This window comes from Hibiscus syriacus, unplaced genomic scaffold (genome assembly GCF_006381635.1).
Source record: "Hibiscus syriacus cultivar Baekdansim isolate YM2019G1 unplaced genomic scaffold, ASM638163v2 tig00110788_pilon, whole genome shotgun sequence".
Classification (NCBI taxonomy): domain Eukaryota; kingdom Viridiplantae; phylum Streptophyta; class Magnoliopsida; order Malvales; family Malvaceae; genus Hibiscus; species Hibiscus syriacus.
This window is the reverse complement of record NW_024062863.1, coordinates 498,040-523,275: the sequence shown is the minus strand read 5'-3', so window position 1 is coordinate 523,275 and position 25,236 is coordinate 498,040. Positions and strand designations below refer to the sequence as shown.

General features: G+C 36.1%; 5 protein-coding genes across 5 annotated transcripts; 2 read left to right on the top strand and 3 right to left on the bottom strand.

The window, feature by feature from the left end:
• On the top strand, window positions 1-1,691 carry LOC120140742 (transcription factor MYB1R1-like). Its single transcript, XM_039155724.1, has 3 exons — window positions 1-378; window positions 476-684; window positions 1,096-1,691. Exons 1-3 carry the CDS (start codon window positions 102-104, stop codon window positions 1,492-1,494), a joined length of 885 nt encoding a protein of 294 aa, XP_039011655.1. The 5' UTR covers window positions 1-101; the 3' UTR covers window positions 1,495-1,691.
• Window positions 1,692-5,210: 3,519 nt separating this feature from the next.
• On the top strand, window positions 5,211-6,937 carry LOC120140741 (probable myosin-binding protein 5). Its single transcript, XM_039155723.1, has 2 exons — window positions 5,211-5,945; window positions 6,036-6,937. The coding sequence occupies exons 1-2, from the start codon at window positions 5,243-5,245 to the stop codon at window positions 6,935-6,937; spliced, it is 1,605 nt and encodes a 534-aa protein (XP_039011654.1). The 5' UTR covers window positions 5,211-5,242.
• A 987-nt stretch (window positions 6,938-7,924) lies between these two features.
• Window positions 7,925-10,972, bottom strand: LOC120140743 (serine/threonine-protein phosphatase PP2A catalytic subunit-like). The gene is made up of 6 exons (XM_039155725.1): window positions 10,553-10,972; window positions 9,627-9,741; window positions 9,093-9,201; window positions 8,934-9,011; window positions 8,354-8,545; window positions 7,925-8,257 (listed from the first exon to the last, which is right to left on the bottom strand). Exons 1-6 carry the CDS (start codon window positions 10,803-10,805, stop codon window positions 8,084-8,086), a joined length of 921 nt encoding a protein of 306 aa, XP_039011656.1. The 5' UTR covers window positions 10,806-10,972; the 3' UTR covers window positions 7,925-8,083.
• A 752-nt stretch (window positions 10,973-11,724) lies between these two features.
• LOC120140744 (transcription factor bHLH79-like) lies at window positions 11,725-14,811 on the bottom strand. The gene is made up of 6 exons (XM_039155726.1): window positions 14,178-14,811; window positions 13,536-13,736; window positions 13,274-13,339; window positions 13,088-13,156; window positions 12,913-12,990; window positions 11,725-11,921 (listed from the first exon to the last, which is right to left on the bottom strand). The coding sequence occupies exons 1-6, from the start codon at window positions 14,487-14,489 to the stop codon at window positions 11,793-11,795; spliced, it is 855 nt and encodes a 284-aa protein (XP_039011657.1). The 5' UTR covers window positions 14,490-14,811; the 3' UTR covers window positions 11,725-11,792.
• A 1,813-nt stretch (window positions 14,812-16,624) lies between these two features.
• Window positions 16,625-24,659, bottom strand: LOC120140740 (protein EARLY FLOWERING 5-like). The gene is made up of 9 exons (XM_039155722.1): window positions 24,336-24,659; window positions 23,812-23,905; window positions 22,901-22,986; window positions 22,714-22,763; window positions 22,546-22,615; window positions 22,365-22,446; window positions 21,825-22,234; window positions 17,176-17,682; window positions 16,625-17,053 (listed from the first exon to the last, which is right to left on the bottom strand). Exons 1-9 carry the CDS (start codon window positions 24,414-24,416, stop codon window positions 16,832-16,834), a joined length of 1,602 nt encoding a protein of 533 aa, XP_039011653.1. The 5' UTR covers window positions 24,417-24,659; the 3' UTR covers window positions 16,625-16,831.
• Between the last annotated feature and the right edge of the window lie 577 nt (window positions 24,660-25,236).

Here is a 25,236-nt window from a genome sequence, read left to right as displayed (position 1 = left end):
CTCAACGCGAATTCGGTATCGGTTATTTAGCATTTTTTCCTCTCATATTTGTACGGCCAAAAGATTCCTTCGTTGCGGGAGATCGGAAGAAGGGAAAACACATGGGGAATCCAGCTACCACTTGCCCCTCAGCCTCTTCATCCACCTCGAACGGCGGTGGAGGTGGAGAGATTATGCTTTTCGGAGTCAGAGTGGTGGTTGATTCTATGAGGAAGAGTGTTAGTATGAACAATCTTTCTCAGTACGAACAACCTCATGAATCGAACAAGGAAGGCAACAAGAACAACAAAGATCAAGGCGATGATAATCTCAACGCCGGTTACGCCTCCGCCGATGATGCCGTACCTCACACAACCGGAAATCGCGAACGCAAACGAGGTTTATACATACATATATATATTTGATATTTTCCTTTTGTTTCTCTTTTGATTTTTAAGTTTCTGATTGTTTTGGAATTTTTGAAAATGAAATTTAGGAGTTCCGTGGACGGAGGAAGAGCACAAGCTGTTTCTTGTAGGACTGCAAAAAGTAGGTAAAGGGGATTGGAGAGGGATTTCTAGAAGCTTCGTGAAGACTCGTACGCCGACACAAGTAGCGAGCCATGCCCAGAAATATTTTCTCCGGCGAAGCAATCTCAACCGCCGCCGTCGTAGATCCAGCCTCTTCGATATCACCACCGATACGGTATTGGACATTACTATTCTTTTTTCAACATTTTTTCTTTGTGTTACTTGGAAAATTGACGAATCCAGAAATTTAATGGTCTAGAGATAAACTATGTAAAAATGATTTTTTTTTGTAAGTGATCTTTCAAATATTATAAAGTGTTACTTAAACAATTACAAAATAGTCCCTTATAACGTTAAAATAGCAATACATTAAATTTAAGTACATCTTACAACAGTTTGATAGAATTTAATATATATTTTTGGGATGAAATCGATGCTTGGAACATGTAGTATTTCTCTTTTTCTAGTGAAATTCGCATACTGGTGATCATATAATTTATTACGAGCAGTTGCATTTAATGTGTAAATATTCTCATAATTCACAGGCCTATATGTTGACCATTCTATTTTGCTACTATTTGGTTAGGTACAAGCAATTCCAACGGAAGAAGAGGGAGTTGATCGACAAGAGAACACAAATCAGCCACCCGAGACCAATGTATTCCCCGTGATGCCGGTTGCTTTTCCCATGGCTTTTAATCCCTTAGTCCCTCCAGTTCCGGTTGAAAATCTCACCATAGCACAGGGGAATCAATCAAATAACAACGTTGCAACGGCTAACCTCATCCGTCGGGTTCCACCTCTTCAAAGATCTGATCTTAACGTGAGCTTGAATCCAGCTTCCGAGCCTTTATCATTATCACTTAAGCTCTCTTTGCAATCTGATCAAATGGATTCATCATCTTCAGCTACGAGGCATTCTCCGTTTCAGGTGATGCCAAGCTTTAGCAATGGAGATAACAATAGCATCATCAGTGTTGCTTAAGAATGACATTAAATTTATAATAAGCAAAGCCGGAAAAGCTTAGGGAAAATAAAGAACATAAGGTAAAAATTAGGTAACTGGTTTTCGAATCCCTTTGTTTTTGATGTATAGACTAAAAACAGAACAAAACTGCCATGTCTGTTGTTCTTGTTGTTCTGTGTTGCAACTTATGTTGAATTATTGTTGATTTAGTTTTTGATCTGCTAGCCGATATATTAATAACAAAATTAACTGAAAATAACAAGTGCTTCTACTCCATTCGATTACTGATCTTGCAGTAGTTTTGGTAGATCAGACAATTTTTATATGAACATACTGGGTTTCGTGTGTTGTTTTTGTTGTCTTGATATGAGAAGCGGACATGTTTTTGTTTTAGATTTGTTTATTAAATAGATAGGGAAAGGAGGGGGGGCGATCTTGTTGGTAGTAGTTTTTGTGTGGTGGGTTTTAAGGCAGAAATGGGTGGCGGTTGTGTCGTGTCCTGTTACCTCTAAGATCATATGAAGGAGCACGGGGGTTTCATTTCTATGGCTCGGGACACCCAAGTCTGAAGTTGATTCGGTTGGATTGGACGATTACTCTTCTTACTTGCAGTTACATATAGAAATTTGCTTCCGTTGTCGCATCTTGGTTTTTTTTAGCCGGTTGAATCATTCAGACTTGATTTAATTGGATATATGTTCTAAAATAACTAAATTAAAATAATAAAAAATCAGAATTAAAAAAACTTAATCAATTGAATGGTCGGTTTCGTTTTTATTTTTTTTTTCATTAACTCATTTAATTGGGTACAGCTAGATTTACTTTTAATTAAGCTGTTTATTTAATCAATTATTGATTCCAAAGAATAATTAGTTTATATTATCTTCCGCAACATATTAACCAAAAACATGGATTTATATTCCATGACAATTTTGTTGATTCACTTTTATTTTATTTTATTTATTTTTATCAAATGAATCATATTATATAAACTTTTCAAATTAGATCAAATTAAATTCAGATTCTAACTCTAATACAGTAATATGTAACAAGGATGAAGTCATGGTCAAATTTAGTGATTCTCTAGCTGTTATTCTTAAGGTCTTCAACTCCCCTCCGATCAGTCTTAAGGATTCTTGCGAGAGATGTCTCAGGATCTCCCTACCGACGCATCAAACATCGTTGTACTGACCTCGGCTTCATTTTCTCATTAAAAAAAAAGAAGTAATATAATCGAGTATGGATTAAAAAATTGTCTGACTTTCCTTATATATGCAGCAAATTTCCCATCACTCTCTTCGCGAACCATCAACGACCCGCTTCCTCTGCTTTCCGACTGCATCACGAATGAATAAGGCTTCAACCTATCATAGTATTAAATTGCGACTGAACCAGTATAATGTCGCATTGTAACGTTTCTAAATATTATTGCGATATTGTATCCGCAACATAAAAATATAGCTATTTTTAGGAATTAAATCACGTCTTAACGCCCACAACACTGCAGTCACCGTCGTAACTGAAATTTAGTACGATGTGACCCATTTAGCAATTTCTCTGACATCTTGGAGGGTCGAGGCGGCCGTAGCATCAGCTCGTCATCAACGGTATCAAAATCCGTCATCACAGACAAAAGAGCTTCGGTGGTTGTTTTCACCAAGACTCGTATTGGCAATAAAAATGATGAGTTTAATGATGTTCACCGTTACTTTACCATCTTTTCTCCTCGACCATCTTTTTCAATACGAACCGAACTCGTAGATAAAGTCGTAAATGGTTGAAGATGAACTACGTGTATAAATAAGCCTTATCAAAACGTGTTTTTCAAGGATAACATTGATATTTTTAATGTCACGAGATGAGGTGATAAGTAATTATTGACAAAGGTCAGGGTTATAATGAAATTATGTCACTAATCTATTTAATTTTATAATGAAATGATTGTTTCTGTTAAATTGACTCATCCATTTATGATAAAATTGATGAACAATAAGTGAGTGTAGCATAATCGAAAGTATATTCTGAAACTACATTTAGAATAAAAAGAGATTCGTTATTTCGAAATAATATGTTAGAAACGGAGGATATAAAAAATAACATAATTTTTATGATGGGTTGATACAACCAAATCTTTATACAGACAATGCCACAGTTTAAGGATAAGACTTTTATACATATTGGATATTTATGAAGCAAGTAGATTGAATTTGAAATCCAAAACTTTTATCATAATTGAATCAACATGAAAGATGGACACCAAATCCTTTTAGAAACCGAGCCAAGCTTTGCGGATAGCATTGAGCAATCAGCATCGTAGCTTGTTTTACGTAAATTGAAGAGTCATGGAATGAGATTCTTCGATACGCTGCTTTCTACTTTACCTTTATCACTTGTTTATGGAATTTCAAGTCATGAAAAGTCGTTGAATTTCGATAAGCTGCGTTTGATCATATCAGTAGAAGCATTATTTTGTATGAAAAGTCGCGTCATTGATAGTATGCGTTATCAATGAATAAAAAAGGTTTAAAAATTATAAAAAAAAATATTATTAAATTTACCGACTTGTTATAATAGTAATATCAACATTACGAAATGATCACCGTATTACATCGATCACTGATGTGACTATTTTGTAACAATTCAATAAATTTAATAATTATTTTATAACTTTTGAGATTTAATGATAAGAAAATCATTTAAATAAAATTTTATTGAGTACTTTACCATTTAATAAAAGGATAAAGTACACAAATGATCCCTCGACTACAAGACGTTTTGTTGAATCCATTGACTAATAAAAGTTACAAAATAATCCTTTGACTATATGGTGTTGCTTTGTTGAGTCCCCAACTATTAACAGTTACAAAATGGTCATCTAATTATTCATATGTTCTAAACTCGTCATTTTCCGTTAAAAAATTGACAGCATTTTGAGTTGGATGTTAACTTGACGACTAAGATATGTTATAATATGATCATAGAATCTTAAACGACTATCATATCTTAGGCAGTATGTTAACATATAGCTTAGATGATTGTCAAATTTTTACCGTAAAAGAACGAATTTGGAACATATGAATAGTTGGAGGACCATATTGTAACTTTCAATAGTCGATTGACTCAACAAAGTAATACCATAGTTAGAGGATCATTTTATAATTTTTAATAGTCAGAGAACTCAACAGAGCAATGAGTTATAGTCGAGGGATCATTTGTGTACTTTACCCTTAATAAAATATTGAAATAAAGTTTATTTTCTTTGTAAGAAGTAGTTTTAAGCAAGTGGTGCATGAAGATAAGCTGCTAAATATGCCCTAAATAAATATCTTCCCTTTTTTAGCACTAAATGATTATTTCCATCCCTTTGCCAATTAGGGAAACTTCCATGTAGAAAACCCTAAAATTAAGTAAGTGAAAAGAATGGGTACACTTGGTTGGAAGACGAGTGAGAACCCCCCCCCCCATTTTCGAGGTCCCAAGAAACACTATTTTCTCATGATCAACACCTTATTTATAGTGGAAGAAATCTCACCACCTTAATCCTTGATTTCACTTGCAATCAAGCATTAACCTTCATCGGCTTTCTCTCCCTCTTGTGCTGGAAAACAAAGGGAGAGAGGTCATGATATCGGTAAGCTATACGCTAAGCCCGTCATGATCTCTCCCATATTCAAACCTAAAATCACAAAATCTTGAGGATAATCCTTACATCAACGTGTCTTTACGTGGATTTAAGGAGGATTTTGGATAGTTTTTGTGGAGAGAAATGGGGAAACGATCATTTAAACAATTCGTAGAACAAGAACTCGGGTCGGTCCCCAAGTTCTTCATCTACGCGTTGCTCGAATGGGTGATGATCTTCATGTTGTTCGTCTGCGGGTTCATTGTGTTCATATCGAACGAATTCGCCAAGTTCTTCGAGTTGCCAATCCCTTGCCTGTTTTGCACCAGGCTCGACCAGCTCCTCCACGGAAAAACCAGCGATGTCCATTGCAACGAGTCCATATGCGACGAACACAAGAAGAGCGTGTCGTGTCTTGCCTTCTGTCACGCCCACAAGAAGCTTTCCGATATCCGGAACTTGTGCGAGAGCTGCCTCCTGTCGTTCGCGACGGAGCGAGACACCGACTGCGATCGGTATAAGTCACTTCTCGGGATCTTACACAAGGATGTTGATCAGTTGTTGGTGGACGAAGACAGCGAAGTTCAGTTCTCGATGCCTTTCAGCGCTAAAAAGGATGAAGAAGCAGCGGTTTTTGAGAAGAGCAATGAGCATCATTGTACATGCTGTGGGCAGCCATTGAAGGTGAAATTTACGGGTTCCAAGGACAAAGTTTCTTCCTTATCTTCCATGGCTCCTTCGTCTTCTCCCCGGGCTCTTCCGGATAACGTGCTGCACATTAAGTATTCGGAGATAAAGCTTAAACTTGATGAACCAGAGGCTCTTGAGGATAATGATCGCTCTAAAGGTCAAAAGCCATGTGAGTTTAAAATTCGAAGCATATATATATACTTGTCTTGTTTCATAATTATACTGTTTGGATTTATGTGTTTAACAGTTAAGGAAGATGGCAAGGGTGGTCCAATGCCAATGGTGCTGGGGTGTGACGAAGACGACAAGACCCCCAACGTTATTAAGAGCAACAAGTTCTTCGGCATCCCCTTATCGGATTCCACCAACGAAAGCCCTCGGTGGAACCGAACTCCGAGAAAGTTACTGCTTCAGAAACCGGAGTTCGCTTCGGAATGCGGCGGCGAAGGCCAAATCCTGAACAGTCCTCGCATGGACCGAAAGTCACTCATGGCATTGTACATGGAACTCGACGAAGAACGCAGTGCCTCCGCCGTGGCGGCCTACAACGCGATGGCGATGATCACAAGGTTACAGGCCGAGAAAGCGGCGGTTCAGATGGAGGCGTTGCAGTATCAGAGGATGATGGAAGAACAAGCCGAGTACGATCAAGAAGCACTCGAGGAGATGATCAATCTGGTGGCAAAAAGAGAGGAAGAACTCAATGAGTTAGAGACCGAACTCGAGGTTTACAGGGCGAAATATGGGGGTTTACAGGAAAGTGATTTTGAAAAGCATGCACCAAGAGACGAGAACCATGAAGGAAACAACAACAACAACAACCAAGCGATGAAACCGACGGCGGTTTCATCCTCCAACGGCAAACCCGAAACCGCCTTCACTAGTACTACCGCGGAGACTCAGCAAGATCAGGCCACATCAAATTCCAGTAAACAGGAGAAGGTCGAAGCGGCGGAAATAGTGGGATCGGAATCGAATTCGGCGGTGGAAAAGACAGGAGGGGAAGTCAGCGCCAGTGCGAAATCAAAGAAAGCGATGCGTCAAATGGACCGGTTGAAAATTCTAGAGAAGAAGATGCATATTTCAACAATGGGAAGGCATGAAAGGCAAAATGTTGAGTTTGAGGACGAGTTTGAAGAAGATCAGTAGCGGATTAGCTACAATAGTTTGCCAATTTACTGGCTCTATTTTGCTATATGTCATGCTCTTTAAACTACTATCTTCAGATTCACAACACACTTTTATCATCCTATTGCATTTCTTTTTTGTTTTTACTATATTCAACTGTTAAATTTAAAAAAAATTTAAACAGATTTTAATGATTAAATTTGAACATTTTTTTTTATAAAATATTAATGTTGCATGACATAGCAATGATCACCTAAAATTTTAAAGAATTAAAATAATTAAAATAATTTTATTGTTTAATTTTTTTTTATTAAAATTAATAAAAATTTAAAAATACCTTTTCACAATATTATAATATAACATGTGAGATTAACTGATTTAAAAATTATTAAATTTAATGATCAACATTAGTAGAAGAATAAATTAATAAAATTTAAGACAATTACTTTTTTTGAATAAATTGAAATCTTTCGACATGTGCTCTATTCAAAAGAGAAAAGGATTAAACGATAATTCAAAATTCTAATTATAAAATTTATTGAGGAACTTTGATCATAAAATAGAATAGAATAATATTACTAGATTTAAACAACACGTTACGCAAGTTATTAATAAATTAAAAAAAGTAAATAATCACCTAAGATTATTTATAAAAAAAAATATTTCAACTAAACCTAAAAAATAGGATTGTTTTTGTCCTCACCCACTAAATCGTTCAAAAGAGAAAAGGAAGGATTAAATGGTAATAGAACATTTCAATTAAGCCTACTACTAATCCCAATCATTTATAAACACATATTTTCAAATCCAGTGGCACGAGTGAATCATCACAATAATGGGTGATGTAATAGTTAAATGGAAGATTAAAGACCACGTATAATCAACATTTTACAAGAAAAAGAATGGAACATGCAGCCCAAAATGACTCGAAACAGGAGAAAAAGAAAAATTAAAGGAAAACAGGAAAAAAATATTATTCTACAGATGAAGCCTATAGACTCGTATGAATGCAGCATAACAACAACCAAAAAATGATTAAAAGAAAACAATGGTTTCTTTTGTCCTTCCCTCAACTAGATGGCAGGATTCTCTGATTTTGTAAGGCACATCTACAAAAACACAACACGAGATACAGCATTTCAGCTGGTAATGCGTAAGATACGGGAATTATAAAAAATAATCGGGGGTTCTACGCGTGGTATCCGGTTCAATCTGACGAGGAGCCGGGTCAAACTGAAGAAAACTTTGCTCCATATTCTCCCCTATCTCAAGAATTGCAGCCATATTTCCACAACGGTAGCAGTAATTTGGTGCACTAAACACCGTTACCACATTCTTGTCCTGCAGTAATAATGATAATACAGAGATCAACTATACACAATCTGTGAGAATAAATTGTTCAAAATACGTTTCTATTTTTGCGATGGACCCACAAACCTGGGACCAATTATAGCCTTCCATTACAAGCTGGTGAGCTCTAGAAATCAGAGTGAGCCCATTAGTGTGATTGAACTGCCCAGAAATATCCTGTCCGAAGGTATACCCTGCTCCCCGAGGAGATATTCCCCATCCACATCGGTCATCAGGATCAGACCATAAGAGATCACACATTGGACCCTCATGAGGAACCTACGCATCCAATAAATGTGAAAATAGTACAATTAAGAAACCAGTAAACAAGAGTGCCTACACGTTTAATAGATGTTGCTGTGGTGATTTCACCATATGAGAATCAACACTATTATTAGTTTCTTTAAGATCGACAATGACAAAGAAATACAGCAATCCAAGGGTTAATTCATGTTGTACGAGTGATAGTATCTTCGGCTAGCGAGTCACGCACAAATCACATGAAGATAGTATCCACTATGGACCCTATTATGGGGTACTTAACAATGTATCCAGTGAAAGGTTTCCAAAAGTTTCTATGGCACACACTATTGTTTATAACAGGTAGACAATCTACTCTGAAACTATAAACACTTAAGTGTAAAGTATGATATAACTAAAAGTTTACCTCCTGTATACGGTCCAGAGCACGGATGTTATCTAATGTATCCAAAGGTGGTGAGAGTCCACCATGCAAGCAGAAAATCTGCAAGGAATATGAAGAGCTGTCAGCTCACAGCTGAGATTTGGATGGAAATAATCAACATGACAGTGTCAGAATTCAAACCTGACTTTCAATCAGGGCAGTCAGAGGTAAATAATCGAAGAGGTCAGTGAAATGCTTCCAGATGTTTGCATTTCCATATTTTCTCAAGCATTCATCATAAAAGCCATACCTGAGAAGTGCGGTACTTGATTATTGATATGAACGTGGAACGATTTAGCAAAATCACTAAATAGCTTCACACCTAAAATACTAGGACATAAATTATGTCAAATTAGCTTAACTAGTATCTGCTGCAGGTTTAACTGGTATCCACTCCAAATCTCCAACTCTCTTACAAGACACATAAGTAATTAGTTTGCCTTAACAGAAACAGAAGTGAAATAATCAACTTGTAGAAAAAACCTCATGATACATTTTTCGATTTTCACTTTAATGACATTAACATATGATATCTAACAAAATTAAAGTACTCCAAAAAACTTGTATGGCTACTTTTTGGCTCCAGTGTGCAGAAATTCATTTAGTTCGCAAGAACAAAACTATTGGTGCATTTACAGCATGAAAAGGAGAAAAACACTAGATATTATATCGCACACTTGAGTTATCTGGCGACTCTCATGATTGCCCCTTAAAATAGTTATTCTATCTCTATAACGAACTTTCAGAGCAACTAGAAGAGTTACAGTCTCCACAGAGTAATATCCTCGATCTGCATATAACAAGAAAAAGACATAAATCAGCACTGTATGGCAAATCAACTACTAAAGATGCATCACTATGTATGATTTGTTTCAATGCTAAGCAAGAAAAAGGCCAGCATAGACGATATTAGAGAAAAACAAACAGTATACTGGTGATACCAGATTGTTGGTAAAAGTCAACCTAATGGCACTCCATTATCTTTCTACAAACTCCCGTTCTACAGATAACGTGATCATCACCGTGTAATTACTGCATAGTGCTTCAAACCTAGATTTTAGAAAATCTTGATAGTTTTAGCTGAAGGGTAAATTTGTTGTATTTGTACTAACTTGAGAATATCACATATGAAGCCAAACAAAATTAGAATCAACTTTTCACTGAACTCTCAGAAATGGATTCAAATATAGTTTGAAATTTAATCATAATGTTCAGGATAAATAAGGAAATAATCCTCAAAACTTTACATATTTCTATTTCAACAGCTCAATCTTATCCTAGAGACACAATTCTATTCCAGCTCGTTAGTTGATAAATACAGTTCACTCTCCGAAAAAAAATCTAATATTAAACGTTAGAGCTTCATCTTGTACCAAATAATGAAGGGGTGTCATTTCCTTCCCTAAATCTTCCTTTCAACTTTTCTGTTTTCAATCAACAATATTTATTGTCTAAACCACAAATCCGGAAATATAAAAAAATACCCAAAGCAATAAATCTTATTAAAAAAACATATGATTAGAACTTAGAACTAAAAACAATAAAAAAATTTACATGAAAATCAGAAAACGGCAATTAAATGCAACGAAAACCGGACCTACCTACGTAATCGCCCATAAAGAGATAATTAGTGTCCGGAGCGTTGCCGCCGATGCGGAACAGTTCAACAAGATCGTGGAATTGGCCATGAATATCACCGCAGATGGTGACGGGGCACTTCACCGGCTGAACATTCCACTCCTCCACGAGGATCGCTCGAGCCTGCTCGCACAGAGTCTTCACCTCCGCCTCCGATAGCGGCTTGCACTGCATTAAGTGCCCGATTTGACGATCCAGATCCCCGTGGGACGGCATCGTCTGGCAGTCGAGAGATTTGATGCTGATTTTCTTTTGCTTTGTATTCTATGATGTGGCTTTGATCGGACGGCGTAGGATGAAGATGGAGATTTTGGGGATTTTAGATCAGGTCATGGTTAGGGTTTGTGGGAGATTAAATTCGGACCTCAAAGCTCTCTTTTTCTCTATTGGTGAGAGGCCAACATTATTTTTGTTTACCAGATAATTATTGGAATTTTCGTTTAAAGCCCCTGAAGTTTTCTCCATTTATGAATTACCTCCTCTATATAGCAAAATTATAAAACACTCTTGTCCCCTCGTACACATTGGTGTCTCTCGTCTGTATAAACGTCTCTCCCTCGACGATAACATCAAGAATATTTGATTTTCTTTCTTCAAATCTTTTCTAATTTATATTTCTTTAATTGAATATTCTAACACCGATACCGTCATTTCTCCCTCGACGACGACAATAATAATATGAGGAATCTTCGATTTTTTTTTCTAATATACATTGCTATAAACAAACATCGGGAGTTCCTCCACTAGACGTCGAAAAATAATTTGCATAATATCATCTAAATACCAGAAAATAATTTTTGAAAACTATTTTTCAAAAAATATAATTCAGTTTTCATAATTCATTTTCTGAAATTAAAGATAATTCACTTTTTTTCATAAAAATCTATTTCTTTTCTGTTGTTAATTTCAATTATCCATCTTCACTGATCCACGTATAAAAGACAGATAAACCATAAGAACATGGCTGCGATTCAGAAGATTGTCTAGCAACTGATACAATGAGGTTGTCTGAATCTAGTCGGATGGAAAACATACAGCAGATTAGATGATGTGACATTACAAATTTAGTAACACTAGTCCACATTTATGAAACACAATTTCTGCAACACATGTAAACCAATCACAATTTTTTCCCTCCTTTAAGCTAAAAGACAACAAACAGATTGTTCTTGTTGCTGTGTATGAAAGCAAGGGTTTTCCGAGTTACGTCGCTCTTTCGAAATTCCCACCGACGTGCATCTGCAACCACTCCGGTTGCAATCCTTGAGCATATTCCCTTGCTGTTTGTGAGCCAAATATCATTCCAGCACCATCAATTGACTGCAAACCAAGCTAAAGCCCCAGATTCTCGTGTTAAACATATTAGACCGTAGCTCCGATTATTCTATGATTTTATATGCAAATGATTGTATATTTGCTCAATTTAACTTCTACATAGATCCCTAGAAAAGTTCTGCAATGCCAAATGAATTATTCTAAAGGCAATAGTCAAAATGACGAATAGTGTGAATTTAAGTTTCAGTGATGGCATCAATAAATAAAGCCAATAGACGAGTAACATAGTAACAGTGCAGTCAAATACAAAACAAAAGATGCAGAAAAGCCAATAGATAAGGCATGCGTCGAAGGCAGGTTGTGCGTGTGCCTCGCACCTTTAGACAACAAAAGCACCTCAGTCCCTTTCCTGTAAGATTCATTCGATCAAGTGCATGCCTAGTGCACCTAGGTGCCACCTTTTTGTAAGGTGATGGCCGTAAAAGAAAAGGCCCACCTCATTGAAGTTTATTTAAGCTTTACACACACACAAACACACAGAGGCAAGCACTCTTTTAATGCATCGAGAGAAATATAAGGGTTCTAGCGCTTACAGTGTGCCTTTGTGCCCTTTACCACTAAAATTTAGAGAATCATAACTGACTTGTTGGTCGAAAACCTAGGATCATTCAAGAGAGACCGTCCAATCAAAGGAAGCAAATATTCTAGAATCTTCTAGCCTGATCCCTATGTTAGAGGAAACATAAACCTTAGATTAGAGTCTTCCCCTTTAAAGTAAGTACTTAGTTTAAGCTCACAACTTTCCTCTAGAAACGAGAAGAGATCACTAAAGAAATCTTTGAATATAAGTTTCCGGCTAATAATAAATTAGCTTAAAAAGATATTAAGCTCAGGCTCGGTTGGTTGGTTGTAAATTGATTCACATATTAAATTTCAGATATTATATTTACTTATTTGTCTCTCGTAGGGCTTCAATCCAATGCTATGCGTGCTATAGCTTATGTGATGACACAGATATTATACGATCAATCAACATAAGCATACTTACATCCTTTGAATGAATGCTTTCCAAGCTAGGATTAATGTTTATCCTTGAATTCACTGCTTCGAGTTTCATAGACAAGAACTGCAAAATTATATTCATAATTTCATATAACAGGTTAAAGCTTGAAAGGATAGCGGAAATCGCAACACTACTACAGTAAGATGTGTAGGATTCATACCTCAACTTGTTGCTGCAGTGACTGGATGTAATTAATAATCTCATCAAGGACAAGTGCCTTCCCTATGACCTGATTGAAAAGTTTGCACTAAGTTTAATATAATAATCCCATCTCGAAATTTTTGAGGCACGAAACCAAAACATAGAATTAAGGACTAATAGAACAAAACTATGCAATAGTAAAAACCTTGTTGCATCCGGGGACCAGATCCTGAAGAATCTTCATCCTCTCGCTAATCCGGTCTCTCCTGGCCTGTAGAGGAAAAAGTTATTCTAAGAACATGTTTCGAAAGGGCCCAAAAACCTCCATGCTTTGCCATTCACACTAAAACATGAACTAGCAAGACCCATAACTCCAGATCCAAAATTCATTTACCAATCCGGGAAAATTACATTTCTAAGTTTCAATATCAAAATTTGCAAATTTAATGGGATTAAAGGTGAATTACTCTCTCAGCCAAACTATGGCTATCAGTTGCTTGACCTCGTCTGGATCTGACGTGAATATAGTCTTGCTTAGGCGATTCGGCAGGCTTATTATTCTGTTCTAGCTTGCCACCCTCATCAGAATTCGCCTCCACCTCAGCTTTAGGACCAGCAGTTTCATTCTTTACTCCCGGCATCTTCATCCGTTTTCCATTTGAATCATCCTGTTAAAATACTAAACCATAAGACATCATGAATCCCAAACATAAACCAAAATTAACTGCAACTAAAAATTAAACCAAGAATATAGGCAAATTTTGAATCTTCAAAGTACTTCTTTTCATCCTCACTGATTTGAAGCCAAACAAAGCACACAACTTGGCATAAACTACAAGTGGAAAATTAAAGGAAGAACAGAATTTAAGTAAAACAAGCTGACAATGAAACAAAACCCATACAGAATTCGATCAAAAAACCTTAAATTAAAGAGAGAGAAGGAGAAAAAAGAACTAAATGCCAGCATTAATTGACCTAAATTTCCAAAATTTTCCTACCATTTTCTTATCTACCAATCAACTGAAAACCTAAAAACTAAAAGGAGCTACAAAAACCCAAACATTAAAAAATAATATTTGAAATTAAGAGGAAGATAAAAAAAATCCCACCAATTCATTTGCAGTAGTTGTAGTGGAAACAATCTTGGAAGACTCATCTTCAGAGCTAAATTCCTTCCTTTTTCTCCCACCTACACATCCAACACTCTGCTCAGTCACAGTAGATTCCTCCATGGACCCATCTCTAAGACCCGAAGTCTCCCCAAACCCGCCCAAATTACTCATTCGGGGCCCCAACCCACGTCCAGATACAACAGTCGGGTCGGAGCCTGGGTTGATCGGGAAAGGCCAAATCTCAGCAAGGCTGTAAGCTGAAGGATTTGCTGCTGAAAAAGATGACTCATTGATCAATGGAGGATCCATAATGAAGGTTCCTTTTTCACGAAAACTTGAATGGGGTTTGGACTTGGGTATTGGATCGGAAATGGGTTCTTTGAAAAATGTGAAAAAAGGGGGGTTTACAGGTTAAAAAGTTTGGGTTTTGGGGGGGGGATGGAAGAGTGGAGTAAAAGGGTTTAAGCTTTACAGAGTGGGGATGATTGGTGGGGGAACTATTTAACGAGTTGACAAAGGGGAAAGGGAGCGAAAGTAATGAAGAGGTGAGTTCAAACAGCTGATTAAGAGGGATAGAGAAAGAGATCTGATCTTTATTTGGAAGAAAAGAAGAGGGATGCCCAATGTGCATGTAGTTTATACAGTGCAGAAGAACAACGAGGCAGGAGCAAACTAGTCTTTACTCGCGTTTTCAGGCATCCACGTGTAGAAATCGGAGATTTGTTGGTATTTTACCATTTTGACCTAGTTCCCGAGAATGGTCGTCGGGCTTTTTTGTCCTAAAATAAGTACGGTCAACATGGGACAAGTGCCCTCCACTACATCTGGATCTCATCCTTCCATTAAAAAGAAAAAAATGCTAACATAATAGGATTAATAACAAAAATACACAAATATTTTATTTGTAAAAACTTATACAGACTTTAGAGTTTATAATTCGAGTTTGTTTTCATTTGATCTGAAAATTTTATTATATGATATACTTGAGAAAAAAAATTTTGAGAGAGTAAAAAATGAGAATCTATAGTTGTAGCCTCATATGAATTGCGAGGCTTTCGAGCTAGTGTTCTTATATATCATGATTTTAGAGTTTGATTCAAACTCTATAAAATTCTTTTATAATTTCTTATCCGCTAAAATAGAACTATTCTTATTTGTTTTTGAGATTTTTTACGTAAATTGGAGTGATATTATTTCCTTATTATTTTATGATCATGTATTTACTGTTATATGTAATAATATTTATATATTTTATTATACTATAATCATATTTTGCTATGAATCATATTTATATAAAATTTGTCAAATTACAAACTCATATTTTACTATAATATCTCACTTCACTTTTCGTGTTTATATTACTTTTCTTATTGTACTTATATTAATTACGTTATCAGGTCTAATATACAAATATATATTCGAATGTTCATATATCCAAATTCGTTTGTTTTTATTAAAACATTGATTTTAATCTGATATATTATACAATAATTGATTGATTTTTTTATTTAAAAAAAAAGCAATGCCATTTAGTTGAAAAGAGAAATGGACCTAACTATTGAAATTATTGGATACAAATGGTTTGGTCCCAATGATGAGTACAAAGGCTTGTGTTTAGTCACACAAAGAGAACCTATGAGGCACATTACCATCAATGCCTAACAACTCCTTTCAACATCTGCCAATCTTTCCTTCAATTGTCACCATGATTTGTATTTCATGTATAATTTATATATTAAAATATATCTCTACTCGATATCCTGAGAAAGAAACTTTAAAATATATATATATAAATTATATAATTTATTATCAACATACTAAATATAAATTGTTTTGGTAATATTAAGTTAAATCTATTTATATGGATTTCCCCAACCTCAATTGTCCCTCACCAAACTTGCTTAGCCAAAAGGAGACATGATACCTAGATAAGCAAGCGAAAGAACCCCCCCCCCCCCACAAAAAACTTCCTTTTCAATGTTGATGGGTTGAGCCACCACGTGCCGAGTGGACTTATCACTTGTTAAACTAGATCTTGTCTTCTTAAATTTTTAATTTAAATATTTAATAGACTTCTATTTTCTAAAAATTAGTAATTTGATCATTGTACCGCCATGGATGATACCGTTCAACACCATGAAAACAGTGTGTCGGAGAAAGCTTCGGTACGGTGGTATGCGAGCATCAAATTGGAATTTTTAGTATTTAAATAAGCGGTTTCATTTAGCCCATCGAGGTTTTTATTTTTTGTATCTTATCCGACTCCCGGTGTTCGATGGTTGACGATTAAGGGAACCCTAAATCGGAAGCAAAAGTCTAAGAAATCAACTCAACAAGAGAGAACGAACATAAAATTAGAAAAGGGTCTCTTAAACTGTTCTATACAGTTTGTATGTCAACAGGGCAACAGTTTGACCAGTTACTGTTACAATTTCCAAGCGAAAAATGCAAGTTTGACCGCTATATTTTAACCTTCACTTTGACAAAAATTGCTGAGTCATGCAATCTCAAACTACGAAGATCCGCCATAAGAAAAATTGCAGCACCATGAAATCCGATTCCTCGGCAACACGGTAACGCTGGATAATATGGCTTCATTCTGATTGTGCCGGAGCAACATCTCCTTGACATCTTGAGAGTTATAGCAAATATCAGCTATCAAGTGCACCGAGTGCTTTCATATCTTCCAAAAATGCTGTGTACGAGTCGTCAATACTCTGTGCCTTTGGAGCCGATGATGAGCTGGAGGATTCTTGCTTCACAATGGTAGGAGCTAAAGGCTTGGCTGCTGCCGTTGTCATGGTCGAGAGTGAAGGCTTTGGTTTTGCTTTTGGGGCAGTAATCTCCCTCCTTACTCGAACTGATGCAGGGACCTAATCCCGTTAAAGCTTACATCAGAAACCCATTGAAGTCATTTTCCAGAGATTTGGAAATATATCAAGCCCACAAATAAATATTAAAGCACCATAAAAGTAGCAATAGGAAGTATACTTACCATAGCCGTAAGTTCCGGCTGGTGCTGAGCCAGTGGCCGCTTAATAACGGTAGGTGCGGCAGATTTAACGTATGATGGTTTCTGTGGTAAAGGGGGTCGATGTGCAGAATTATAATCATCCATTGTATTAGGGGGAGGACCGGGAGGAAGTGGTGGTCTCATCATTGGTGGAGGTCCTGGTGGAGGACCCAAAGGTGGTCTGGGCATCAGTGGGACCATCATTCCAGGAGGAGCTTGACCAGGAAGTCCACTAGCAGATAAATGTGCCCGCATGTCTGGAGGTGCTACTGGGGGGAATCGTGATATTCCAGGTGGTAATACGTCAGGATGTAGAACTGGGACCATGGCAGGTCCAGGCACAGGAAGTTGTTGCCTGGGAAGAGGTGGGGGTGGCGGAACCATTTTAGTAACCTCTTTTATCGCCGGATGGTGATTCGCATCAGATTCTGACGGAGCACCTTCAGCCTGATTAATTGCCAATTTAGGGGGCATTCCAGGTGGAGGCACCTAAAGAGACACACACACAGAGAGAAAAATTAACACTTTCTTCTGAGCAAATAATTCTGAACACACACAGAAAGATTAACACTTTCTTCAGAGCAAATAATTCTGAACTACGAAAGTATTTGTTCCCTGCATTTGGACCATGCTAAGATCTTTCTGGAATAAAGAACTTTGGAGTTCCTACCCTTGATAGGTCAAGCAAAGCTAAAACAATTTATACATTTTGTAGGAATTATAGAGATATGATTTGATATCATTCCTTTAATTACGGGATTTTGTATATATATTTATACAATCCCTTATTTTAAGAGATCACATCCTAGGATTAGTATTTTTCCTTTCTTAAGTGTTTCCTACTTTAGAGAGATAATTTGTATATAAATATGTAATCTGTCCTATTGAAAATAATATGAAAATACAGAGAATTACTCTGATTTCTACATGGTATCAGATTAGGTTACGGTTTCTTTCCAACCTAGACGATGTCCACAACTTCTTATCCTACTCCGGAGATCACTTTGAATCCAGAAAATTTTTCTGGTTCTGCTACTCAATCAGAAGGTACTCTGGTCATGAAAGAACCAGAAGGTAAACCTCACGCTACAGTTTTTTTCTCCTCCCAGTCGACCCCTAATTGGATCCTCGATTCTGGTGCTACGGATCATATGACTGGTAATAAGGATTTGTTTTGCAATTTTTTCCAAATTTTGGTAAAGCTGTCAAAACGACTGATGGTTCCTTGTGTAAAATAGAAGAACATGGCACTGTTATTCTCAATGACCAGATTTTACTTAAAAATGTCCTCTTCGTACCAAATCTGGCTTGCAATCTCGTTTTCGTTAGTAAACTTTCCACCGACTTGCACTGCTCCGCAATTTTTAATGATATTGATTGTACTTTGCAGGCACTGAACTCGAAGAAAATGATTGGTAAGGCCAGCTTGCAGAATAGTCTCTACATTCTTCTTGCTTCTACTAAAACCGAAATCTCGAAATCTTTTACCGCTTTAAAAAATTGATAATGTTATGTTATGGCATTATCGTTTAGGTCATCCTAGTTTCCACTATCTAGCAAAAGTTTTTCCTTCTCTATTCATTTATAAAAGGCCAAATTCTTTTTCTTGCAAAGTTGGCTCTCTTGCCAAACATACTAAATCAACTTATTCTCCTTATACATATAAGCCTTCTCACCCTTTTGCTTTGATCCATAGTGATATTTGGGGCCCTTCTCGGGTGAAGAATGCTAATAATTGTAAGTGGTTTATCACTTTCATTGATGATCAAAGTAGGATAACTTGGACTTATTTGCTAAAAGATAAATCTGAAACTGCTAGTGTTTTTACCCAATTTTATAACATGGTTCTCACTCAATTTGGGTCTAAAATTCAGCTCTTTAAATCTGATAATGGCAATGAATTTTTCTAAGTCTTTGGGTGCGTTTTTCAGGGAAAAGGGCATAGTTCAAATTAGTTCTTGTGTTGACACCCCACAACAAAACGGCATTGCCAAAAGAAAAAATAGACACCTCCTTGAAGCTACCCGTTCTCTTCTATTTACCACTACTGTTCCAAAATATTTGTGGGGGGAAGCCTTATTAACTACAACATATTTAATCAATCGAATGCCTAGTAAGGTTTTACAATTTCAAACACCTCAATCTATATTTTTGCAATACTTTCCTCATTTTAAGCCTATCTCCTCCATTCTTCCACTTAAAATATTTGGTTGTACTGTTTTCATCCAAAACATTGCTCCTAATAAGTCCAAGTTAAATCCTAAATCATTAAAGTGTGTATTGGTTGGGTATTCTTCACTTAATAAGGGTTATAAAATCATCCTCCTTCTAAACGATTTTTTACCACTATGGATATAATATTTTATGAACAGGATCCCTATTTCACTCGTGTTGAAATTTAAGGGGAGACATGGAAAGATTTTCAGCCACATCAGGTATCTCCTCTTACTCTTCATTCTCAACCTTCAGAATTGCCACTGATTTTGTCTTTACCTACAGATTTGTTACCTGTAACTACTCCCATTAATTCATCTGTAGTACCTATCACTACTTCACCCACACCTACTTTAAACACCCTTCCTGAAAACACACCTACTCCCATTCAAAATCTTCCACAAACATCACCGATCAAACAACTTCGTGTCTATACAAGGAAAAGCAAACATATTCCTGAGGCTGTTTTGCAATCTGATGCTTGCCGAGAATTGGATTTGGGTCCAGCTGTCGAAATAGAAGAAATTAGTAAGTCCACTTCCCCTACTCTAGATGACTTCCCTATTGCTATTAGAAAAGGGGTTATACAGTGCACCAAGCATCCTATTGAAAAATTTGCTGGTTATAATTCATTGATGCCGTCTTTTCAAGCATTTACAGCAAACTTGGATAAAGAACAGGTTCCCACAAGCATAGCTGAAGCTCTAAAGGATTCAAAATGGAGAAGGGTTGTTGAAGAGGAAATTTGTGTACTAGAGAAAAATGCTACTTGGACCGTTACGGACCTTCCTCAAGGAAAAAAGGTTGTTGGCTGTAAATGGATCTTTGCTGTAAAGTATAACTCCAATGGTAGTATTCAACGATACAAAGCTAGACTAGTGGCCAGAGGCTTTACGCAAACATATGGGATAGATTACACCAACTTGATGTAAAAAACGCTTTTCTTAATGGCAAGCTAGAAGAAGAAGTCTATATGAAGTTGCCACCTGGCTTAAAGTCTGTTGAAGGAAGTAACAAGGTGTGCAAGCTCAACAAATCTCTATACGGATTAAAACAATCACCCAGAGCTTGGCTCGAGAGGTTCACTAAAGTCATTATGAAAAACGGCTACAAGCAGTCCCTCGCCGATCATACTCTTTTCATCAAGGTAACTTCTACAAATAAGAAAGCTATCCTTATTGTGTACGTGGACGACATAATTCTTACCAGAGATGATGAAGAGATTTGCAATTTTGAAGAAGTTGTTAAATGAGGAATTCGAAACCAATGACTTGGGAAAGCTAAGGTATTTCCTAGGAATAGAGGTGGCAAGGTCAAAAGAAGGACTTGTAATCAACCAAAGAAAATATGTACTTGATTTACTCAAAGAAACTGGTTTGCTTGGTTGTAAGCCAATTGATACACCAATGGAGGTAAGTTTGAAATTTAGCAAAGAAGATGGGTCCTTAGTAGACAAAGAGAAATTTCAAATATTAGTTGGGAAACTAATTTATTTATCCTTGACAAGGCCAGATATAGCCTTTCTCATAAATGTGATAAGTCAACACATGACTAATCCTACTGAAGAGCATACGGCAACAGCAAATAGAATTCTCAAGTACTTGAAGAAAACTCCAGGACATGGCTTTATGTTTAAGAAGACACAAGACAAAACTGTTAAATTTTTTACAGACTCTAGTTGGGCCGGAGACCTTACTGAGAGGAGATCCACTAGTGGCTACTGCACATTTGTTTGGGGTAACATTACAACTTGGAGAAGTAAGAAACAATCTGTCGTTTCAAGAAGTAGTGCTAAAGCTGAATTCAGAGCACTAGTATTGGGAATATGCAAAGGAATTTGGCTACTTAAACTACTGAAAGAACTTGGCACTAATCAATAGGATCACTTTGAAGTATTGTGTGATAATCAATCTGCTATTCAAATTTCCAAGAACCCAGTTCAACATGATCGGACAAAGCATGTTGAGATTGATAGGCATTTTATAGTTGATCAAGTTAACAAAAAGACAGTCACACTTTCATACATTCCTTCAGAAGAACAAGTTGCAGACATTCTTACTAAAGCTTTGCCAAAGCCTGTTTTCAATAAATTCCTATTCAAGCTGGGATTATACAATGTATATTCTCCAGCTTGAGGGGAGTATAGGAATTATAGAGATATGATTTGATATCATTCCTTTAATTAAGGGATTTTGTACATATATTTATACAATCCCTTATTTTAAGGGATCACATCCTAGGATTAGTATTTTTCCTTTCTTAAGTGTTTCCTACTTTAGAGAGATAATTTGTATATAAATATGTAATCTGTCCTATTGAAAATAATATGAAAATACAGAGAATTACTCTGATTTCTACACATTTACAAGGAAGAAAGGAAGCAACATATTCAGAGGGCATGGAGAAGAAAAGCTAACCTGAGACAATTCCTTGGAGGTTGAGTCATCTGATGGTACAAATATTTTCTCCCCTTCATTTTCACTAGTGCCCGAGAGAGGTGGCAGCATGGACTGCGGAAGGGGAGGAGGTGGAGGTAGTAGAGGGCGAACTGTAACTTGCTCTTTAGGTGGGGAACCAGGAGGTGGTGGTGGACCAGGGGGAGGAGGTAAAGGAATACCCAAGTTTTCTGTGGCAGGCTTGGGTGGCATTGGAGGTGGGGGTGGTAGAGGCAAAGAAGCGGGTGCAACAGAGGCGTCCCCTGAGTTCAATTGATCGGTATCTGGCAAAGGAGGTGGGGGTGGTATAGTTGCAGAAGTATCCTCTGACTCAGTCTGTGAAGATGAAGCAGCAGCACTCGATGAAGCACCAGACAAGGGAATTCTAGGTCCTGAAGCCCAAACAAAAGAAAAATAAAAGCATGAGAGAGAGAACAAAACCAGCTTAAGTGTATCGGTCAGAAGAGCAGGAAAAAGAACCGTGTTACAGCAGAAAACAAATCAAAGCAGAAGTTACCACACCTATTGATGATTTATACATGGGTGGCTTTCCAGGTGGTGGAGCCCCTGTGGGATTCAGAGTAGGATGATAATAAACAGAGTCCTGTAGATACGGGGGGAAAAGGAATAATACAAATTAGATTACAAGCAAGCAGGCCTCAAAATATAATAATAGAAGTTAACTCTCTCATTCAGATCTTACTTCAGGTTTAGGATACTTCGCTCTCTCATCATCTTCTGCAGTTGTCCTCCTCTGAGGAGTCCCCAAGTGACTGCAGCAGAGATAAGTTATAGTTGGTAAATGAGAAATTTTGAAGATGCTAAGACTGAAGCATAAATGAACATATCATAAAGAGAATTGTCTATTTACCTAAACATAACAGGGGTCTCACCCTTCTCCTTCATTTTATCTTCATATTCCTGCGCAAGGGAGCAATGAATAGTGTAATTATCTCATGCAAACAACTAATACTAATAAATGACAGAAAAAAGCATAAGCCAGTAATTATTTCTTCAAAAAAAAAAAAGGTTACAATCTTAATCACTTAAACTATTACCCTCCTCTTCTTTAAGACAAGGTTAAGTGAGTCTTCAAGTTGTCTCTTCTTGTGTTTTCTTGCTTTGTCTAAAGCACCTTCAGCTTCTGTAATATAGCTCAACAAAGTTATTGACTATAAATGGCAGTAAACCAGACTGCATTTAAAAATTAAAAGTTACTAAAGAAATAACCAAATATACTAGAAAGAACAAGGTGAACTACAGAAAAAAGGCTAAGTACAGGAATAAATTTTTCTAACCACTTACAATACCCGTTCAATCTTTCTTCAAAAAATGAATGGAAGGAAGAAAAGGGAAAAGAAAACTTGTGTAGGTAGTTGTTACATCAATATTCTAATGTAAAAACACATCAGTATTGTAATGTAAAGTATAAACATATTTTCATTGAGATTGCCATCTAGGAAAAGGAAAAATCAATCTTTTTCCATCTTCACGCTGCATACAATCCAAGAGCAACTTCATCAAAGGAAGATGTACAGCAAGATGTGCAAATTCTAGACTTTGAAAATAATAAAAAAAATTGGGAAATTACTTAGAGGAAACTGATTTTTCCCGCTTCTTTTGAAAACTATGTTCTTCACAGTAGTTAAGAAACGGTTTACTCCAAGCTCAAGAAAATGACTAAATGCCACAAAGACAGTAACAGAAACCTCCTCAAAGGAAGGCAAAACAGAGTAGAAAATCAGCTAGCAATAAAGGTTTGATCAGTCCTCATCATTAGAACTAAAATTTACTGACCAAGGGGAAAAATAGGACATTCCATTCCAAATAAAATTTTCCAATTTCAAATCAAAACAATCCCCATTAAGCTCTGCTCATTTTAATTAAGTGCTAATTTGCATTTGAACAGATATTAATTCATCAATCAATCAATCAATCCATCAAGAAACATCATAGTAGAACGACTTACTCATCATTTCTAACTTGTCAATCTGCTCCTTGATTGCCTGCGGATCCTTCTTCAGAATCCCGACCTCTCTCACCTTCTTCCTTTCCTTCTTGTTCTGTTAGAATAAAGTAAGCATTAACAACAAATAGAACATTAATTATACAAGAATTGTAAGGTGATACAATACCTTGTTTTTACAAGTTCGACTCCAAAGCAACTAAATAAAATTATACAACGCTATTATGTTTTAATTTTTGTTAAGCTTCAAAAGCTTATTTAAGACGAATATCAACATTGAAGCCGATACTTTCCCTCGAATTCAACACTGTTCTTCGTAAATTCGTTTGTTTAGGTGAAAAAAACTAAGTTATTCAAATTAGGTGAAATAGTTTTGAATTTCTTTTATCCAAACAAGCAATTAGGGCAGAATGAGAGGCGCGAATGATTTTTTTTTAAATGAAACAAAGAAGAATTCAGCATTATTGAAGTAAAATAAATAAATTAAAAACCCTAAAAAGGAACGGAATAATGTAGAAACTTTTTACCCGTTTCAGTTCTTTCTTACGGAGTTCCTTACGATAGGCATCCGTAGGGTTCATCACTTTGCCTCCCTTTGTCGTCTTCATCTTCTTTTTCTCTTCAAACTTCTCCTTTTGTCAATTTTCCCAAATTCTTCAGGGTTTTTTCTGGTTTTTTTTAATGGGGTATCAAATCGCATGTGCAGAAATTACGTCTTTCAGTTTCAGTAAGAAAAGGGGCAGAAAAGATAAAGAATAAGCAATAACGACGATCGGCAATGGAAATCTCTCGTCGGAGTTGGGAGAAGTGAGGATTTATAATCTTTATTCGATTATTTTGTTCAGTACCTGTGTGTAATTCTGTATGTATCCTTAGGCCCAATATCTCCTTGGGTAAATTATCTATTTGGTATATTATTTATTGTAATATTTCTTTTTTGATCAGACAATTATATTTTTAGGCAAAATCATATTCACGTTTTGGTTTATTTTGACGGTTGATTTAACAAAGATAGTAATACAGTTTAGTATAACAATAATTTTAATCTCTAAAATTTGTATATTTTATTAGTTTAATTTTAATTTAAAATATTTTAATAAATTTTATTTAATCTTCAATATTTAAAATGATATATTGATGTTAAATATGTTTAATTCAATATGTTTAATCTCTAAAATACTGATTATACAATATAAGTTCTTTATCCATGTATATATGATTTGATTTTAAATAATTATATGCATGATTTTTATTTTAATTTTTTTTATAATTTTTAACTTCGTTATCAATACATAAAGATGGGTCGATAATTATACTCTTAAAATTTTAAAATTATCATATATTCTAGATAATTTTTATATTTTTTATTAATAATTTATTTTCATCCTTATAAATTTATCTTTTAAAATTTTAGAAATTCGCGCTAAC

Bases quoted from the DNA above. Each gene is read 5' to 3' on its own strand.
- LOC120140744 (XM_039155726.1), bottom strand. From the start codon at position 14,489: ATGGATCCTCCATTGATCAATGAGTCATCTTTTTCAGCAGCAAATCCT. The intron at 13,340-13,535 runs GTAATTCACCTT...TTTCCTCTACAG, and splicing joins GCCATAGTTTGGCTGAGAGA to GCCAGGAGAGACCGGATTAG. The intron at 12,991-13,087 runs GTATGAATCCTA...ATAATTTTGCAG, and splicing joins CACTGCAGCAACAAGTTGAG to TTCTTGTCTATGAAACTCGA.
- LOC120140743 (XM_039155725.1), bottom strand. From the start codon at position 10,805: ATGCCGTCCCACGGGGATCTGGATCGTCAAATCGGGCACTTAATGCAG. The intron at 9,202-9,626 runs GTGCGATATAAT...CGCACTTCTCAG, and splicing joins AGTCGCCAGATAACTCAAGT to GTATGGCTTTTATGATGAAT. The intron at 9,012-9,092 runs GTTTGAATTCTG...TATTCCTTGCAG, and splicing joins CTGCCCTGATTGAAAGTCAG to ATTTTCTGCTTGCATGGTGG.
- LOC120140740 (XM_039155722.1), bottom strand. From the start codon at position 24,416: ATGAAGACGACAAAGGGAGGCAAAGTGATGAACCCTACGGATGCCTAT. The intron at 22,764-22,900 runs GTAATAGTTTAA...TCCCTTGCGCAG, and splicing joins TTGTCTTAAAGAAGAGGAGG to GAATATGAAGATAAAATGAA. The intron at 17,054-17,175 runs GTAAGTATACTT...TAACGGGATTAG, and splicing joins AGCCGGAACTTACGGCTATG to GTCCCTGCATCAGTTCGAGT.
- LOC120140741 (XM_039155723.1), top strand. From the start codon at position 5,243: ATGGGGAAACGATCATTTAAACAATTCGTAGAACAAGAACTCGGGTCG. The intron at 5,946-6,035 runs GTCAAAAGCCAT...TGTGTTTAACAG, and splicing joins GGATAATGATCGCTCTAAAG to TTAAGGAAGATGGCAAGGGT.
- LOC120140742 (XM_039155724.1), top strand. From the start codon at position 102: ATGGGGAATCCAGCTACCACTTGCCCCTCAGCCTCTTCATCCACCTCG. The intron at 379-475 runs GTTTATACATAC...AATGAAATTTAG, and splicing joins AAATCGCGAACGCAAACGAG to GAGTTCCGTGGACGGAGGAA. The intron at 685-1,095 runs GTATTGGACATT...CTATTTGGTTAG, and splicing joins TCGATATCACCACCGATACG to GTACAAGCAATTCCAACGGA.